Genomic DNA, 20,803 nt, shown 5'->3' on the forward strand with positions numbered 1-20,803 from the left:
TATAATAAATGTGATATTTTAGGGTCTTTTGAATAGACATAACTTGAATAAAATGTACATATTTGATTTTCACATATAAAAAGGAAGTAGTTTTCAGTGTGATCCAAGACAATTCTGGCATATCTAAGAAATTTGAACTCATGTTGCATAACTGCGTATAAATTGCACACTCTTGATCCAAGAGCAAGCGTTAAGCTTCAGTTGGTTATGTTTGAAATTGGTTCTTATTTAGGTAAACATGAAATTTATAGAACATATGGCAAATTAAAAATGCAATTGTAAGTTGTAGTGCCGGTCATTGAAATCAAAGAATATTCCCGTGTTAGATGATAGCCATGATCCAGAATTACTCAAGTATTTGAATTAAGGCCTGTCACACTTCTTGTGACAAAGGAGGCCATATAAATTTGATAGATAGATGGGCAGACAGATAGACATGTAATTATTTCAATATCTTTAGCAAGGAAAACACATTCTAACTGATCTGAAGATTTGGACTGGAAAAAATGGGTAAAACGGACCTATGTTATTTTTAAAAACTGTGTGTTGTTTAAAATACCCTGAGACAAATTTAGCAGAAAGATTTCAGTCTACTGTTAAAATATGTTTGTAGTTTTAATACTCTCCCAATTTATTCATTTAATTTACAAAACAGAACATCTTCCTCAAGGAAACCAGACATAGTGACATCAGAGTAACCTGAGCCTTCCTGTATCTAATAAACTTAGCATTGTAACTTACTGAGATCATATCATGTTCTGCCAAAGAAAGATTTGCATGAAAAGAATCTCTTGATATTTTTATTAAATTGATATGTGAATCAACATATTTTGCCCTCTGAAAATCAATGCCAAACGAAATGGAAGTGAATTACTCTAGTAAAAGTTTTAGCCTGGTCTTCTGAATTGTAATCATTTTTAACATGGTCAGAATGTTTATCCTTTGGGGGTTGAACACTAATGTTTCCACCAAGGCATGGAGTGCCTGATTCCTGGAAGACAGCTGCCATCAATATAGCTATCTAGGGAATCCAAGGGTCCACGTACAGCCTCTTTTTCCTATCCCCAAGTAGGAAAGATTGAAGAGGAAAGAGACTTTTATTTAGCAAAAAAGAAATTAAATTATTCTCCTTTATGTATAGTTAATTAGCTCAAATCTGTTGGAATTACTGTGTAACTTGATTCTGGACTGTACCTATAAAGTAGCTAATTTGAGTCTGAAAGTTCATAGAGTTAAAGAAATACGTTTAAAAAGTAAACTTTGAATATCTGCAGTCTACTCTCATTATCTAGTTAAATCCACACTGAAAAGAATGATTCTGCAAGAACAGGAAATTCTGATGATGCCAGTTGGTCAATAGCAGAAGATTTATTACAATAATTATAATGTGAACAACAGTATCAAATGCTTGTAAATGTGAAGATAGTCAATATTTAATTTTGAAATTCAACTATGAAGAAAGTTGCCCTTTTCTTTCCTCTCTCTTGCTTCTGCTGCATAGTTTCAGATGACTCAAGAGTAAGGATAGTTTTCTGAAATTCAAATAAATAGCTGACAAATGTTTCGTAATTTAATGAAGGAAATCCCTATTCTCCTACATCTTTATAGATCATTTATTAATGTATTCTTGGTCACCAGTAGTCACATTTGAGGCTATTAAAAATACTAATTCACTGCATGTGTTAAAGATTCTGAATCCAATATTGAAGAGGAATATTTATCATGTTAGAGATGGAATCACTTGGAATTAGAGCCTGACAATTAGCTTCCAGTCTTTGGTGAAAGAATGTGTGATGTCTAGACCAAGGAAAATTCTAATTTTCTACCTTCAACAGTTTGATTTCCTGATACTCCTTAATTCAAAAGATATGTTCTACTGAAATCCTAGAATAGTTCTTCATGCATTTGTGAATTATTAGAGAATCACACAATTTAGCTCCCTCTACAGATTTAAAAAGCCATGTTTTCATTCAAAATATTCCCAGTGCATTTGATAAATCAGTGATTTGGAAAGCATATTGATTTCCAGAATAGTATGACTCCCTCCAAACCTGCTTACAGCAGCAAACCTGCTTTTCTGTTGTTCCCCATCCAGCTCCCTACAGCCGCCAGGCATCATGAGAGGGCAGAGACATCATTACTCGGGTCACCATGTGTAAAGATGTAGAGCTGAGTATCATCAGCATATTGATAATATCTCAACCCAGGATGATGAATGATCTCACCCAACAGCTTCAGGTAGATGTTAAGTAAGCCCTGAGGGACAACTAGTAGAAAATAATATGGAATACAATAAGAATCTCTTTGTCGCATTTGTAGACCAAGAGAAAGCATTTGATAGAGTTGCCCGGAAATTGTTATGGCAAACATTGACCCAATATGGAGTAAGTGAACAGAGTATGCAAAAGCCTATATAGTGATTGCAGAAGTATAGTCAGAACAAACCAAAGAACATTGGAACCCTTCACAATAACATCAGGAGTAAAACAGGGATGGCTACTATCATCACTATTCTTTATCACCTATATTGGCAGCATAAGCAAATAAGCCAAACCCAAGAATGGAAATAATATCAATGAACTATTCTTTGCAGATGACCAGGCATTGATAGCAAGTACAGCTAAGAAACTACAACATCATCTTATGGCCATGAACCAAGAATGCCAGAGTATAATATGAGAACCGATAGAAAATGGAAGTGATGGCAATTAGAAGAAAAAAGCATACTCTAAATCAGGGGTCACCAACCTTTTGGACGTCAGGGACCTCCAAACTCAATTTTTAATCCTGCGGACCCTGGGAAAATCCCAAAAAAAGTCTATATATATATATATTAGAAGTCTTTCTTTCTCTCCCCCAAATTCTGCCAGAAATGATCTTTGTGAAACTTGTCGCGCCAGCGCAGCCTCTTGAAGCAGGATACCTTGCAGGGTCCCACAGACTCATTTCTGGCGGAGTTTTGGGGAGAGAGAGACTTTTGCTGCTTTCCTTGCGTGCAGCCAAAAGCAGAAGAAGAAAGAAGCGAAAAGAAGCAGCCCGGTGGCCAGGCAAGGCGTGTGGGGCGCATGGGGCAAATTCCTCCCTCTCCTCACTACCTCGTATTGTTTGCAATGCAAGCGACACAAGCCTTGTGTTTCTACGGGCCATGTGGGCAACGTAGCCTTGTGTTTCCACACAGCCTGGATTACTTGCTTTGGGGTGTGCTTTGTGGTGACATTTCTCTGCGGACCAGCAAAATTTTCTCACGGACCACCAGGGGTCCCCCGCCCACTGGTTGGCGACCACTGCTCTAAATATAGTAATTGGAACAAACATTAAACAAGTATCAAAGTTCAAATATCTAAGAACAACATTCACTAAAGATGATAAAATGGATGAAGAGTTAACATACGATGCAGTAAGGCAAACCAAGTATTAGAACACCTTGCTCTATTCATACAATACATGGCAATATAAGAAGCATTTTATACAAAGCATATTCATCCCCACCCTATGTTACCAGTACCAAACGTGCACACTTACAACAAAACATGAATAAAGGGAATAGATTGGTTAAGAATAGTTAATATTACCATGTTTAATGTTTTTAACAATGTGGTTTTGACTGCTTGTTTTTAAGTTCTCTATTATCGTGAAGGGGAAAAAAAATGGGACATTCTGAAAGCAAAACTCTGTTAAATTCTCAAGAGAGGGAGAGAAATGTCCTCAAATACAGCTTCTTGGATTCACGCCGGTTGATCTTAACTGCCCTTTCAAATATAATTGTGTGTATCTGTGAGACTTAATAAGCATTTATATATCCAAATGTTCTTGGCAGAATCTGGACAGAAATACAGAGTGACTTCTTAATTGATTGTCATCTTCAATGGACATAGTGTACTTGAACATTGAATTATATTTTTGACAATTTATTACATTACTCAAACAACTTATTAATTATTAGATATATATTTTAGTAAATCACAAATACAGTGCTGGGATAAGATAGGGAAGCCATTTGTCTCCAGAGGATAATCCTCCCCTCCTCTCCTCTCCTCTCCTCCCCCCCTCCCGTCCCCTCCATCATTCTTATAGAAGTAACAATTATGGTTAACTGTGATAGTTTCTCCAGCCTTCATTTGCTATTCCTGCATTTTTATTTTGTGGTATTTAAAACAACGTTTATGCAGAAGAAACAGACATATATCCTATGTACATGCAGGTCTGTTAGGAGAGTAGGAACTGCTGCAGAGCAACAAATTTAGGCAGAAATGCAGATTCCTAAGTTGATTATCTGTTCTGCTTTGAGATAAATTTCTTTTTGGCCACCTGTCCACCATTGCTAGGAAACTCCTGAACTGCTTGAGCAGCTGCAGCCAGTTGTCTGGAAGGATAAAATGCATACTCTCTGCAGACATGTACAGTTTATGTTATATTAAAAAATATTTTAAAAGCCAAATGACTAGTGATAAAACTCCCAAGTAGAAATAATTTCTGATAGCTTAAATAATTCCTATGAAGATAGATTGAAAGCCTTTAAACTTGTACATGTAGCCCTTGCTGAACAGCTGCCTCTTTTAGTGACCAGAGTTACAACAGTGATGAAAAACTTTACAATCAGTCCTAAAAATTATGGTCTTCATAGGTCTGTCAAGTAAAGGAATACTGAAGTAAGTTCAGAAGCACAGTCCCAGTTTCACTTAATGACTATTTAATGATTGAGTTGCCTGTCCCAATTGTGATTGTTCAGTGAGGGCTACCTATATTCCCTCTTGTTTTCACAGCAATCAGTGTAATTATTTGGAGAAGCCCTATATATTTGGGGTTCTCAATATGAAATTTAAAAGGGGTGGATATTTTGTTTTTGTTCAGCAAAAACATCTCTTTGTCCCCAGAGACAGTCTGGAAGTTTCCCAAGGATGAAATTGCTCCATTCTTTCCTTTGTAGAAGCAGTTGTGTAAGAAATGATTTTGCTAGAGCATTATATTTGTATTAATTACTTCTTACTTTCCATATGAAAGGCTCCTAAATGTTGAAACCCAAACCTAGCAAACCAAAAGCCTATGTATATTTTTACAAAGATTTACTGACAGCCTTTGCCAAAGTAAAGTGTACCAGATAGTGCTTTGGAAATTTTCAAAAAAAGTTGTAAGGAATGTTTAAAAGTACTCTGGGTATATGTTTATTTTGTGTTAGGCTAAATAATAATATAGAGCTTTTATTTTATTTTTTAATTTTACAGATTGACCTGAAGGAGTGGAGTATAGTATTTTTTCATGGAATTATTAAAGGTGAAATCTTGAAAGATGTAAAGATGTTGCAATTCTGTTTTTCACATCCAGAAACCCTCAATCAGTGGACCTTAATAAGCCTGAAATAAAATTTAGAACTCCTTCTGTTGTTTTAGATTAGAGTTTCTTTAATTTTTTTCTCACAAGATCATTCCCACCTTTAAAAATTATGGAGGACTCCAGAAGAGCTTTTGTTTGAGTTATCAACATTTGCCATATTAAAAATTGAAATAGATACATTTGCTGCTGCTACTTCTCATGATCATTTGATGAGATTTTAATACTGTTTCAACATTGGCTGGCAAATAATTTTGATTTTGTGATCTCTGAGAGAGTCTCTCCCTCCAGGGTCCTAGCATCACACATTAAGAAATACTGTTGTAGATTAATGTATTAGTGATACAATGCCTTGGTTGTATTGTAATATTCAAGAATAAACTATTCTTTGCACAATAGGAGTGCAAAGAATTTAGTAAGGTACACTTTTATTAGATGCTATAATTTAATATTAGTTAAGTTTGGATTATATAAGAGTTTTGATGTTTGTTGATGCAAACTTTCCATGTCATTTTGTGAACATGGAAGTTTTAGATTTGGAAACAAAGAGGGCAGGAACTGTATCATATAGTGTTGGCTTGGCAAATGTTTGAGCTCTGAGTAAAGAAACCAACTGCATACTATTTTGGGTGAATGAGGTTAGCTGTTAGTGCATACAGCTTCATGAAACGTTCTGTCAGTCATTGTGTTGATTGTGAAGATTGAGGCTCAGTCTCATTACTGCGTGCATGGATATACATTCCATTATGAAAGAAAGACATTTCTGTGCCTGAACTTGCTGCTGACAAGAGTTTGGCCGGAAGCTTACTGATTCTGATCTTCAGATGTCTGCTTTTTAGATGTATCTGTCTCTTGTATCTGCTAACCCCAGTGTGAGCTCAGCTTCAAGCTATAAACTGGCATTCAAGAGCAAAGGTTCAATGGGACATTTAGAGCCATATATATTGGCCTTTACTTAAGTTTAACAACCCTGCACAACCCTGAGGGAATATTCTGATCCTGGGATTTTCTTCAACATGTTGGACAAAATAAAAACTCTCCAATCTACTTATGGTGGAATTGTACCATTTGCAGAGATTGTATTAAAGGATGTAAAGAATGCAGGTTTGAGTCAGGACTCCTACCACTGTTTGAGGGAAGGTTAGTGAGTTCTGTCTTGCTTATATTAAGAGAACTTTTAAAACTTGCCATTTATATCTGTTGAAGGTCTTCTTGTATGTTTGTTATAATACTGTACAGTGAATTCATTCATATTGATAGTGCTTAGATGTCTTTTAATTTATGTTAGAAGATGCTGTTTGTTCAATTTTATAAAGATCTCTTATGCGAAGGTATATGTGAAAATCTAAATTAGGTTTTAAACTTTAGTCTTTACAAGGCTTTCTATTTCAGTAGTAAGGGACAGAAATTATACAGGATGCTTGGATATTGATAAGAGGAAGAAACAAAAATAATATAGTAAAAGATAATAAACATTAATCTAATGGAGGATATTGCAGTGGATGATTCATGGAAGTTATGGATAAGGGAATGGATGATAGAATTTTATGATAGCAACCCAAAAGTCTGCATTGGGAGAAATAGTTGGAATAGCTATATAAGAAATCCAGACTGCTGGCATATGTGTTAGCTAAAAATAAATCCATTGGAATGACATGGGGAATTTAATGGAACAAAAATACCCTAGACAAGGCTTTGAAGCAGTCCCAGACCCGAGGGTGAGCTTCACCAAATCTAACTCATTATGTCTCAATACTGTGATTCAGATTCAGGCAGGGTGGAATAAAATAGTAACTTGATGCTTAAATATTCATGATTCAGATAACTACATATGTTCTTTTTAAAAGATGAACCAGCTTGTCATTATTGTTACTAGGTAAAAATAGGTTAATGTTTCAGGCAGATTTTCTTGCTATAAGGCATATGCTATATGTCCTCTATAAAAATACAAATATTGGCCAACGTTTTCAAAGGAGATTTAAATAATAGCAATTGCTTATTGAATATTATGTTATTAGGGGCAATAACCGTATTTTTGAATTCAGCTTAATTTGGAAGTATTAAAATGAGGTTAGTTATCCACAGATAATAGTATATCTGGAGGTCTGTCATTTAACGAATGTGGTGCTTGATGATATATTTGATTGTGTTTCAGTGAAAGTTATCCAAAAATTCAAATTGCTATGCAATCCTCATTGTATGTTTTATGGATAAAATAGCAGATTGTAACCAGATTATATCCATATCCTCTTTTGGCTATTGCCAAATGTATCTACAACTCAGTAAATCATAGTCTCTGCATATGACTTCGTTGTGGACTTATATATTTTAAAGAAAATTTGGCACTGTATTTCCGTGGAATCAGTTTATAAGATGCTGTTTTTGAATCATGGCATCCACAACTTATTTAATATCAAGTAACTTTATATCACTTACTTCTTTAGCGATAAAAGGTAAGAAGGGAGAAAAAGCGAATTATTTCAGTAAATATGCCATTTATGTCTTTTATTCACAAGTGCCTTTTAAATATTGTTTTAGAAAGTTTAAAATAAATAACTTTAAGAAAATTGGGCACCCACAAATTAACCGTTAACTGAAATTAGTTTTTCCCAACTTTTTTACCCTGGAGGAACTTGTAAGATAATTTTCAGGTCTTAAGAGAACCCCAGCATAAAAATCAGAAAACACGTACAAACGTCTTCAGTTACTGTTTCTCACAGAACTCCTTGCAGAACTGAAGTGCTCCAAAGCAATCAAGTTGAGAAAAGGTGGTTTACAGACTATTAGTCATAAAGCAAAGTTCCAAATGGGAACTATCATCTGTGAGCTGCTACTAAGAAAATTCTGGTTATCCCTCAAAGTGGCATTGCTGTCCTTTGTAGGGGGAACTACAGTTTTGTTGAGGCTTGATCAGTTGTTTTATATAGCCAGCAAAAATGGAAGAACAACATTTCAAAATGAAGACGCTGTTGGAAAAGTGATCTGCATGTATGTGAGTGTTCATATATTTCCAGATCTAAAGCAGAACGATTTTCTTCAAAGCAGAGTGATTAATATAATGTAATTTATGGGAATTAGTTAGAAAAAAAACAAAATGCCATATACAACAGGAACATGTCAAAATCATTCAAAAATCATTGTGAAGAACTGACATATAAAGTACATAATTCTTAGCTGAAGTTATGTTGTAATCCTGCATAGCCTCCAGGCCAAGGCAAGTATTTGGAAGTTGGTTCAAGCATAGAGTGATGGCAATTTCATGCTAATAGAATGAAATTAGCAAGAATTAGCAATCCTTGCCAAAGGAGGTCACCAGTGTTGTTCTAAGTTATTTTCTATAAAAATGTTGAACACACAATGGTTGTTGTATAAATCTTGGGATGAGCTGATTGTCATGGTTGTGATTACAGAAGGTAATACCTGTTGTTTTATATCTGCTTTTGTGTTTGGTTCAAATGGAAAATGACCCATTTTGTGTTGTCCCAACATTCTGTAATAGGGAATGTTATGTTATGTAACTCGATTTGCTATTTATCATTATGAACAGGGCTTGCGGAAGTTAAAATAGATAAATAAAGTTAAAATAACTGGATAACACTAAATGCCCTCCCTTGAATTAAAGCAAATCTCCTCCTCTTTATGAAAACCAGAACAAATTTTAAGGAAACTAGACATAATTTTGCATTTTATAGCACTAAACTGTTTCCATACTAAATTAATGTAAGAATGGAATATAAGTAGTAACTTGTTATAGTAGAGCCAATTACTTTCTGCAAAAATAATGCAACATTCTGTTGTAAATATAAGCCTAATGACCCTTTGATTCATATACAAGACAAAACAATTTGAAATATGATAATGATGTCACCCATTCAGTCAAAGTCCGACTCTTGGCAATTCTATGGGCCAGGTTTCTTCACATCTTTCAGTCTAGCACTATTTGACTTTTTCTACGTTCTGGCTAGTGTCAGCTTTGATAGTGTTGAGCAACTGTGTTCTTTGACAGCTTGGTTTCCTTTACCACTAACGCTTCCAAACATAAATGCTTTTTCTAGTGAGTTCCCCTGCATAACATGACCAAAGTAAGTAAGTGCAGTTTCATGATTTTGCCTTCTAGATTTGAAATTAGTGGGAACTACATGGACTCAAATGAAAAAGTGGAAAAAACTGTCATAGTTGAAGACAAAAAGTGCATGATTCTTTTATCCATTATCCATCATTGGAAGAAGAGTATGGCAAATGGTAATGATTATTTGGAGAAGTAAAAACCACCAAGCTCAAAGAGCACCAAAGACCCCACGTACTCATTTTTTAAATTCAATTTCAGTAACAATTTAAAAATCTTGGCCATAACATGTTCTTCACTACTATACACAGTACAGTTTCAAAGTCATTTTTTTACAAAGTCAAACCTGGAACACTTTTCACGTAATTTAAACCTCTCAGTGTAAATATGTAAACCAATGATAGATGTGTCCTTCTGACTTTAACTCTTGTTTGTACTTTGATTAAAGTATATTATTTGACCATTGGTCCACCAGTCTGACCTCACCATCATTTCTTTTCTACAAAAATCTTCCTGAGGTGACATTTCTAATCTTGCCTCACATGGTCTAATGCTTCAGTTCCATTATCTGAAGCAATATCATGTGATGAAACTTAGGAAAGCTTGTCTTTTTTGTTGTAGCACCTGCCCTTGGAATGATATCTCTCTCCAATATATGGTTGGTCTTATCAAGATAGATAGATAGACAGGCAGGCAGACAGACAGATGTCAACCGGTTATATATGCACACACATACATATTTCATTCATGAAGAGCACATTTGATTTTCGTATAGAAATGAAGGAAAGAATTAGGTGTTATTCATAAGCAGCAGAGCCAGCAACAATTTCCTGCAGTAGGACAAAAATATTTCATACCCATCTTGTTTTAGCATACCATCTAATCTTTCCACTGGCTATAAGATTCCACTGGATCATCCCTTGTTTATCAGCCCAGCATTGCAAATTTTAATTTTGCCTCCTCAAATGGGTTACTTTAACAATAGTTGAGGTTTTTTGGTCCATAATAGCTTTGGCTATTGCCATTTCTGCCTCTCCTGTGGGAGTCACCCAAGAGAAAGGTAAATGCACTCAGTCAGATATAATCAATTCAACTCAAGTGAGAACTTAAGTGGAAGTCCTTGCTTTCCTTTTCTACAGTGGTGCTTGAAAGTATGAAAGAAAGAGTCTAGATATAAATACTTTGGTCATTCATTCTAATACCTACTGCCAGCACAATTGCATTGGTAGAGGCAAACTCAGTTCCAGATTATTAGGAGATACTTTCTATTTAGCTGAAATCGTAGGTTCCATACCTCTTTATTATGCAATATTTTTTCACAACTGCCTTGACCACACTCTTATTAGCTCTGTAGTGATTGTGGCAGATGTAAGTTTGCCTATCAGTTCTTCAGCTTCTAATCATGTAGGAACTTTGGACTGTATAACAACGTTACAATTTTGTGTCTTTAATTTACTTTCAAGCTTGTGGCATAACGTTCATTTCAGATTCTCAATATTGATAACATTTTCACTAAAAGTACAGACAGTTAAGTGAACTATTTCATATCCTTTGTGCATGAGGAGGGATTCTTTTAATTGTTCTGTCTCTAATATTTATGAAATTCCTATTGCAATCGAAAATGAAGGAGCTTGTCAATAAAGATTTAACCTTGCTTATATCTTCAGTGGCTTAATTTTATCTGATACACTTTGGTTAAAAGGCAATATATTTCTCTTTCTTTGTTTTGACATTTCATAGTACCCCTTGTTCTGTCCTTAGCATCTTAACAGCATCTTTTGAGCTATTGGTCAGCCGTATTATTCAAACTCTCACTTGGAAGGGATCTATTTTGATCGCAGTCACAACTGCCTTTTGAATGAGTGGACTTCATGTTTTCTGTGCTGATCTAAGGAAAAGCCGGGCCTGTAATAAAAATGTATTTTCTCCCATGGTGGTCTTGAACTTCCATTTATACTAGGAACTGATCCTTCCAATTTCCTTCCTGAAGTCTTCAACACTTTTGACATGACCTTATCAAGAGAATTATTGTATTCCATATCATATACTGATTTTTGTTGAAATTTGAACCATTTTGTTGTGAATGCTGGTTTTAGACATATGTCATTATATTTCTAAAGGGACCACACAAACCTATCTCTAATTGGGGATCTTGAAATATCATGTGAATTCACATAATCAGGCCATCCACCCCACTAAGGTAGTACTTATGTTAAATCCAATGTAGCAGTCATTAAAACAAAGTCTGATAAAAGCCTTATCTGTTATAAAAGTATTTAAACTCAGGCAAAATCCAATATGATCACTGTACAGAGTCTGTGCTGAATTTAGAGATCACCTATCAAAGACACAGTTAAAGTTAAATGTAATTCTCTGTTTATGTCTATTCCATCCTATTTTACTTTATGATGCCATCTACTTGTACAGGACTTGCTGATGGTTGCAGAAAGAGATCCATCCTATTTGCATTCTGCCAAAAATAGGAAGATAGGGATAGGAACAGGCATTGCTCACTATTCTGAAAATTCACACTGAGAAGTTCTAAAAACATGGAATGCCTGCTTGAACAAATCCTATGTATCCCAAATAAGATGGATTTTGGATTGTTGCAGTTGACTGGTGCAAAAACTGAAGGGCTAATGACTGTTCCTAACCATTTGGTAAAAAAAGTACTTCATATCGTCTAATGCCAGGTGTGTGTGATCAATGAACAATCTGTTGATTAAAAGACTAGGGTATAGAATCTCAGGCAGGATGCTAGTTTGTCCAGAGAGTGAAAATGAAAAATAATATCAATAGCAGCCAATATATTAGCTTAAACCACTTTTGCAGACATCACAATGTGTAACAGAATTTTGTACTCTAAAATAAGAATGTGGGCAAAGCAGCAGCCTTGTGGCACTTATAAAAAGCACAATCATTTTAATTTTTATCTATAGCTAACATAATTACTTTCAGCATATCTGTCTTTAAAAAATATATTTTTGTCTAGTTAGAATGGGTGTTTTCACTTCCTATGCAAACTGCTTGTCATTACGGTTTTGATCCACCCTCAGTATAATGTAGCAATCAAGTGAAGCCACTATCAGTAATTTCACAATTTCACATATAGAATTAATGTGCTTTTAAAAATAATTTCAGAGTAAATATAAAGAAATAATATGCTTTAGTAGTTTTAAATGTTTGCATTGCTATATTCTATTTTTGCTGAAAGTATCACACCTATCCATCTAAGTATTTTTCTAAGTCTGCTCATTTAACCAGAGTATGCTTAAAGTGTAAATATAAATGAATTTTGTAAATTTAGGAAGACAAAATTTTAGAAATTGTGAATAGCCACATAATAAATATTAATAGTACAGTGTTAGTCACAATTTTTAGAGTGTATCTCCACAAGCATCTCTGCAGAAATTGCTAGTTTGTATTTTTTTAATGTCTCAGAAAATAAATACTCAGGCATAACCGTTAAATGTATTTCATTAATATAATTATTAGATTTAATTTCCTTATCCAGTGCAATGATTTATTTGACCTGGTCCTTCCTTTACAGTATATACGAGGATGATCCCTGGCTTGGTAAATGTTGTGTGTGCCTTCCATGCTTTGATGTCTAAATCAAGACTTACTGCTCCTGAATAAGTTATAAGGGAAAAATATTATGGTCTGCTTATCAAGATAGACACACTTCTGGTTTGGTTTGTTTGCTCATGCCAAGAGAGGAGCTATTAAACCAGATCAGTCAAAAATTCCGACTTCCTTGCAGTTCATACTTACTTTGCAAATGTCACAATTTCACAACTGAAATATTACAGTTTCAATGTCTATAAAACTATGTAGGAAAAATGGTTTTCTAGTTTTTTTCCTAGAAATACCTGTGATGGAGAACCTATGGCACGCATGCCACACGGCACGCAGAGGCACGCAGAGCCATTTGTGCCGGCACACAAGCTGCAGACAAACTTACCTTACTGCGCATGCGCACGCCTCACAGCTGATCTTTCTGCCAGTTTGAGGCCGGAAAAACAGGAAGTGATGAAACGGGGCTAGTTTTTGGCCTGCAAAGCCTGCAGAAGCCTTCCTCAAGTCTCTGGGAGGGTGAAAAAGGCCTCAAACCAGCTGAAAATCAGCTGTGAGGCACTGTAGGGGGTGGGGGTGGGCAGCGGGGGTGGGGGTGGCATACGTAGGGACGTGGAGGGGCACGCATTGCCTTCTGGGTGCTGGCATGCGAGTGTGAGCATGCAAGCGCGCACACAATTTTTGGCACAGGAGCCCAAAAAGGTTAGCCATCACTGATAGATACAGTACTCACGGATAGATCCCAAAATATACCAAACAGGCTTGCCTTATCTATAGATAGGCTTATCTGTGAGTATACAGGTAATCCTCAATTACCAATTGCAGTTGGGACCAGCAACTCTGTTGCTAAGTAGTGTGATTGTAAAATGAAATGTGAAATGACTACATTCACTTATGATGTCAATTACGCTGTAACCTTTTCCCACTAAATTTGCTTGTTGGAAGCCAGCAGTGAAGCTCGCAAACAGTGAGCATGTAACTGCAGAAGAGTGCAATGGCTGTAACTCTGAGGACTAATCGTAAATCTCCCTTTTCAGCATAGTTGTAACTTTGAATGATCACTGAACAGGCAATCAGTAAGCAAGGACTATCAGTATACTCATGGACCTTTATAGGTAATAGTTTTTAAAAGTGCCCATGAATATTTGCAGATAAATTCATCCACGGATATACCAACCCTCAAAGTTTTAACCAAAATAGCATGAAAAATGTGTCACCACTGATAAACCAATTGTGAAAATTAAATCATGAAAATTTTGAGAGTTAGCTTATCCATAGGTGGCACATTTTTCATTGCATTTGGTTAAAATTTTAAGGGTTAGATAAGTCTATCTGAATATACACGGAATATTTCAGATTGTGCTTTTTCTGTTCTTTGACAGTGAAGAATAAATGGTCTTTGACTAAGAGGTTGAATAGTAGGAATGAAACAATACTTTAAGTTCTAACAATATTTTCTGCACTATATGTTCCTAATCAAGACCTAAAAGGTTTCTCAACGAGAGAGGGGGGGAGAGAGAAGAATTTGCATGTATGCAAATACATACGGAAGGAAGGAAGGAGCAACAATGGTGTAATTTGTAGATGTGGATGAAATAAGCCTCATGGATATTCACTCATGATAAGTGTTAGTATATGTCAGAAGGAGGTAACGGTATTAACTTTCAGACTTAAGTTTCATCATGGATCAGCTTTATCCAGGAGGATTGTGGGGATTATCCCAAATTGGCATGTTCCAGGGATTTTCTGAATGGTGTATATAAAGTGATACTTCAGCAATCATTGTTTTGATAACATCCTACTGGTACAATATCAGTTTGTGTAGTCTCTTCTTGTTTTCTAGTTTCATGATTTGCAACCCTATTAGTTGCTATAGGAATTATTGAATAATGGCCTATTTTCATACTTTGTGGATTTTTAAAATCAACTTACTAAAATGCTTTGTAACTTCCTCTCCCGCCGTCCGCTGCAGAATACGGAAACCTTGTTGCTGAGGCCACTTCTGCAATTTGCAAGTGTTGGGTGGGGATTCTGTGCTTATTGCTAATGTTCTTGAGATAGAAGCTTCTACAGCTTCTGTGCTCATTGCTAATGTTCTTGAGATAGAAGAAAATAAAAATGTACAGGAAAATGTGCTCTGCACATTATATTTTACAGTAATGTGCTCATCACTTACTTCTTTGTCTGCCTTATGCAGTGCTACAGTTGAAGCTCCAGCAGCGACGGACACGTGAAGAGTTGGTTAGTCAAGGGATCATGCCGCGTAAGTATAACTTAAAATTTGTTATTCCTCTTTGAGACATTTCTACTCAGATGAGAGAAAGAGTTTGTTCTCCGTGAAGAATGTGTGAGCTTGGGGGAAAGGCCATTTTTAATTTCTGATACTCAGCACACTAGCAAATACTTTCTGAGCATTTGTACAATGTAAATAGTACTATACAAAAACATCTTATGAAAAGATGTTGCCATCCTCAAAACATTTTAAATATTGCATTCATGTTATCATTTCCTTAGCAGGTTTCCTGTTTAATATACTACTGTCTTGCTTGAAGCTCGAACATGGCTGCACACTTGCTTAGGAAAATTACAAAGTTAATTTTTCTGCATTTGCAACACTGTCACACTAAAGAACTACTGTACATCAGAGCCACTAGATAACAGGTTTTGCAAAGAGGCCTGTTGCAGCAGTTCATCAGATACAGGGAAAGAGAATGATGAAGTGAATACAGGCAGGATTAATGAAGGTTTTAAAAATTACTGTCAGACGTGAAAAACTACTAAAGCAAGAATTTCAGGTATTAAATGCAGCAATAATTTTTGAGCAAGTAGGAAAGCGGAAATTTCTTTAGTTGTTTTGGTATTTGGTGTGAAGCTTGCAAAAAGGGTGCTAAAAAGACTGTTGAGCAATCAGGTGCCCAACACATCCATACTTTGTTGCACTTTACAGTATGAGCTACTACTTCTCATTGACAGTTTAAAAAGGATTCTCTTCTTTCAGATTAAACAGCACACATTTTTAGCTATTGTGTAAATATATATTTTTGTTCATTGATTTGTTACAAAGATCTACTTAAAAATAGCTCTCGGATCTGTGAATATTAAAAAAATAAAAAGGGGAATTTAAAGTGTATTCATCCCTGTTAATGTTTTATATCTTTCATTTTAATTTATTGTAAGCCACTCTGAGTTGCTTGGATAGTGAGATGGGTGGCATATCAATTTAATATTAAAAAATAATACATTTAAATTTATGATGCATTACTTTAGGTTTACTTTCTCTTCTATATAGGCACATATATTTTTAAAGAATGTACTTAATGTCATTATAACAATTGTCACATTTTAAAATATCGCTTTATGGTTCTATGCTGTAATTGTAAATTTTATTGATATATGCTTTCCATTTCATCAGAATTTGGAGGAATAAATTACATACTGATTGGGTGCAGGGACCTTGTCTCTTTTTTAATAATAGGCTTTCATAAACCTCTGAGGAATCATATTATGGTTAAATTGCTTGAAGCAAAGTATGCTCCAGGTGCTGCTTTTGAATGGGAGGTTGGTGTATAAATAATCTTCCCTTATCCAAATGTAATTATAGATAAGGGTACCAATCTGGCATGCATAACTAAGACCTGAGTGTGCCCTGGGAGAGAGGTACCCCCGCTCGGAAAAATGACCATTTGGGTTACAGGTTTGGCACTAGCCAAGACCTTGGGAGGATGTGTGGTCATTGTCATTCATGTGTCATTTGAGGGCTCTTAGAGGATCTGATTTGCAGAAGTATAATGTGGTATCAAAAGCCACTTAGAGTTCAAGGTGCACATGGGTGGATTTACCACCTCCATTCCAGTTCCAACACAGGTCACCTACAAACATGAAACAAGATTGTTTCTGTATGAAACACTGGCCCTAAACTTGACTGAAAGAGGTTTAGATAATTCACTACTTCCATATTCTTGACTGATCATCATCTTTTCAATAACTCTTCAGTCTAAAAAGGAAAGTTTGAAGACATGACAATATTTATCTAAAATAATTGGGTCTAAAGACTTCTTCTTTAGGAGAGGTGTACCACCATTTCCTTCAAAGAGAGAGGTCCCTCTCCCTTTGCGCGCGCGCGCACACACACACACACACACACACACACACACACTTTCTCAAAAATGGTGGAAAATGGGTAGTTCCTCTGAGTGCCATGGAGATACCTTGCTGTGTTTGCTAGCAAGATGGCTTTCTAAGCGGAATTGTTCCTAGTTAGTATAATATCTCCAGAATGAAAGAGAGATTGCTGAGATCACCCATGTGGCTCTGAACAGCTGCTCTTCATGAGTAGACTGCAAAAACTGTCATTTTTACTTTCAGTTTATGAGTGGAATGACTGAGAGTCAGGATTTACATCAAGCTCAGACTCACAAAACAGCCTTTATGGACACTAAACTTGATTGAGCCTCATATTTTAATTACTTTTTGATATTTTTTTAAAATTATTTACAAATTGGAGAGATTAAGACTCTAAGGGGCTAAAGGGATTTGGAATTATAGTTTTGTATTATTTAGAAGATACTTTCTCATGGGAAAATGGAGATGTTTTCTTTTTTATGATAAGGAAACTTTGAAGGCTAGACACTAGAGCCAGATGATAAAGAAAAAGGAGCAGAAATCCTTAATGCAAATTTTTGAATTCCTTTCAGCTAAATTTTTGGGCAGAATGGATAAGATGCTTGATAAAGTTGATAGCATATTCTAATAAAGTTGTAAAAAATGAGCTGCAATGGATATTTATGAAATTAATTTAAAAGAGGATGTAAAAAAGGATCTGGTAGATGACTTATTCCCTAAAGGAGATGAACAGATATTAAATCAGGAAACTGATTTGGATCATTTTTTAAATCTCATTTTTTAAATGAACTCTGCTAAGATTTGAAAGGACTTTTTAAAAAGTTGACAAACAAAATGATAAATTTTACTTATGTATACAAGATAAATCTATTGAAGTTCAAAAGAATGTTTGCGTTGAAACATAGATGAGTAGCAAATTAGCTATGAGACTTTTTTTTGAAGGTGTAAAAAAATCAGGAAGGGTTTATAATATTGGCATGTTCAATCAGAGTTTAAAGAAGAAAATAGTTATTGGTATATCTGATTGCCCTTACTGGACTTGTGTTGACAAAGATTGATTGGTTTCCTTATTTGAGAAATGAGCTACAGGGAGAAGAGAGATTATATTTAATTTTAAGATGATGATAAGCTATTCAAATTTTTTACCTGCTGAATGAAGGAGAAAGTTACATCTTTTTTGCTTCTCTTTCTCTTTTTCCTTTCTTTTCCTTTTTCACATACCAACATTCAGCCCAGAGTGCCTCCCCCCATTTTTGAATTTTTCTGTTGCAGTTTATATTGACTTTTGTTCTTTACATGTGTAATCTTCAATAAATGTTTTTGGAAAAAGGTGGAAAATGATTAATAAATTTATACATACCGGCAAAAAAGCAAAAATATTTTCAAAAATATTCAAAATCCCAGTGAAAGAGACCTTGGAATTCTATATATTAAATTTTATTGTGATAACACATTTAACTAGTTAAAGTTAGAATAATAAACCTTTTGATTAATGATAGAATGTATAAATAAACCTTTTATATTTCATCATTCTTTTATGATAAAGATAAAATTAAATGGGACCAAGGGTGGGAAATCAAAGAACTTTAGTGTTTGAAAGATTCATATTTAAAAATTATATTTTTCTTATTTATATAACCAAGAAACACAGTTGGATAGTGTTGCCTAAAAACCAAAAGAAAAATACTTCATGCTCCAATATTTTGTGGGAGGTCTACATCTTTCCTCTAATGGTGATGTGAAAGGTTATGCAAAATTCAGTTAATCAAGAAAGGTACATTTGGGGGGAACTAAAGAATACATTGTTCTCTTTCCAGACCTTGTGCCATTCTAGGGGACTTCAGTGTTTCAGTTAGTATGGACAATATAAGTAGTCCTCGACTTACAATCACAATTGAGCCCAAAATTGTGACAGGTGTTAAGTGAGTTTTGCCCCATTTTACGACTTTTCTTGCCACACTTGTTAAGTGAATCACTGCATTTCTCATAGTTTTTAAGTGAATCTGGCTTCCCCGTTGACTTTGCTTGTGAAAAGGTCACAAAAGGTGATCACATGACCCTGGGACTTTGCAACCATCCTAAATATGAATCAGTTGATAAGCATCTAAATTTTGATCACATGACCATGGGGATTGCTGCAACAGTGTGTGAAAAACAGTCGTAAGTCACTTTTTTCAGTGCTGTTGTAACTTTGAATGATCACTCAATGGACTGTTGTAATTCAAGGACTATCTATAGTGAGAAATGCTGGGAGATGTTAATTCAGCTGCTCCGCATATGCCACAGGACTCATTCCCTCGATTTAAAACTATTATGCGGCTGTGTCTTATTTTTAAATTACATTTCAGTTTTTAAAACATTTCTATGTGCTGTATTTTTCTCTAATTCCCTAGGAAATATGGCATGAAATCAGAATCGAGTAGAACCTAAGACTGCTTATTAACCAGTAAAATCTATACTTAGCTACTTTCTATGTTTAGCAACACTTAATAGGTTGCTTTAATCTTATTCTCAATCCTAAAGAAGCATTCTTAAAAAACTAATGTTGAAAAAGTTAAATCATCCTTCTAGAATAACCAAAGAGAGGTTACTACAGTTCATAAGTTCCTAGTTATCACTATAAAGTATATTAAGGCCGTGCTTTTAAAAAGCCTTTTAATTTTATAACTGACACCATAAAGTTGTTTGACATTTCTGGGCCATTTATTATGTCCTTTTTAAACAGCCAAGAAAAATGGATGGAAACTGATAATACATATTCACTGATTCTTTTCAGATTCTGTCTTCATTTGTGAAAATGTTATGGAAGAAATAGAGAGTAACTTGTTCATTTTTGGCATTTTCAAAAGTCAAGTATAAAATTTTCTTTGTCACAGTGCCAGCAATAGAAAGAATTATAAACCAGAGTGTTTTTCCAAAGAAATTCTCATGAGGATATGAAAACATTTCCCTTGGGGTGTTTGCTAAATAGTAGTTTGCTAGTTAGCTATCTTCTGGATGGTATGGAAAAGTGAACAGGCCACATTGCTGAGATCCATTTGTTTATAAAATATGTGATCACAGCCCCATGACTACATATGGCATTTGAATCTCCTTTTTTCCCTCTGGAATCATCTCAAGACATGTTGCCTAATTTCAGTGGTGTTGTTACTAAAAATTGAAAGTGTTGCGATGAGAATCATGGCAAAACAATGATAGAAGTTTTTTTTTCTATCCCACTCTCTCCTCCCCAAAAAAACAAACCAGGAAAAAATGATTGCTTTGTCCCCACAAATTGAATACAATTTAAATACAACAAAAGGTTTCCCAGTAGGTAGGAAATGTATTTTATAGCGAAGGCTATACTCACGTACTTCAGAAACTACATGCCTCGATGAATGTTGGGCCTTCAGTAGCAAGGAAGCCGTTTCCAGTATCAATATCCATCATTTATCACCTCTTATTTCAGAATGTGTTTGTCTATTTATTTACTAAATAGATTTATATGACATACAGTGACTCCAAGCAGTATGCAGCTTTACAAATCAACTACAGGTAGTCTTTGACTAACAGCCATTCATTTAGTGACCATAAGTTACTACGACACTGAAAAAAGTGACACATATGACCGCTGCAGTCATAAGTCATGGACACATGATCAACATTCAGACGCTTGGCAACTAATATGTATTTATGATGGTTGCAGTGTCCCAAGGTATGTGGCCACCTTTG

General features: G+C 35.1%; 1 protein-coding gene across 7 annotated transcripts in view; it reads left to right on the plus strand.

Moving 5' to 3' along the window:
- The window catches only part of MRTFA (myocardin related transcription factor A), a 78,712-nt gene that overhangs the window by 23,040 nt on the left and 34,869 nt on the right, over positions 1–20,803 (plus strand). For 4 of the 7 annotated variants that reach the window (XM_026694826.2, XM_026694825.2, XM_087968284.1 and 1 more), the window contains one exon: positions 15,168–15,233. In XM_026694826.2, coding sequence (XP_026550611.1) covers positions 15,227–15,233 — 7 coding nt within the window. In that variant the 5' untranslated portion in view covers positions 15,168–15,226. Of the gene's footprint in view, positions 1–6,247; positions 6,469–15,167; positions 15,234–20,803 lie in introns of those variants that run through there. The other 3 variants (XM_087968282.1, XM_087968283.1, XM_087968281.1) reach the window with 2 other exon arrangements.

Source organism: Notechis scutatus, chromosome 6 (genome assembly GCF_049901735.1).
Source record: "Notechis scutatus isolate UNSWTSFEM ecotype Mainland chromosome 6, rNotScu1.2, whole genome shotgun sequence".
In the NCBI taxonomy this organism is placed as follows: Eukaryota; Metazoa; Chordata; class Lepidosauria; order Squamata; family Elapidae; genus Notechis; species Notechis scutatus.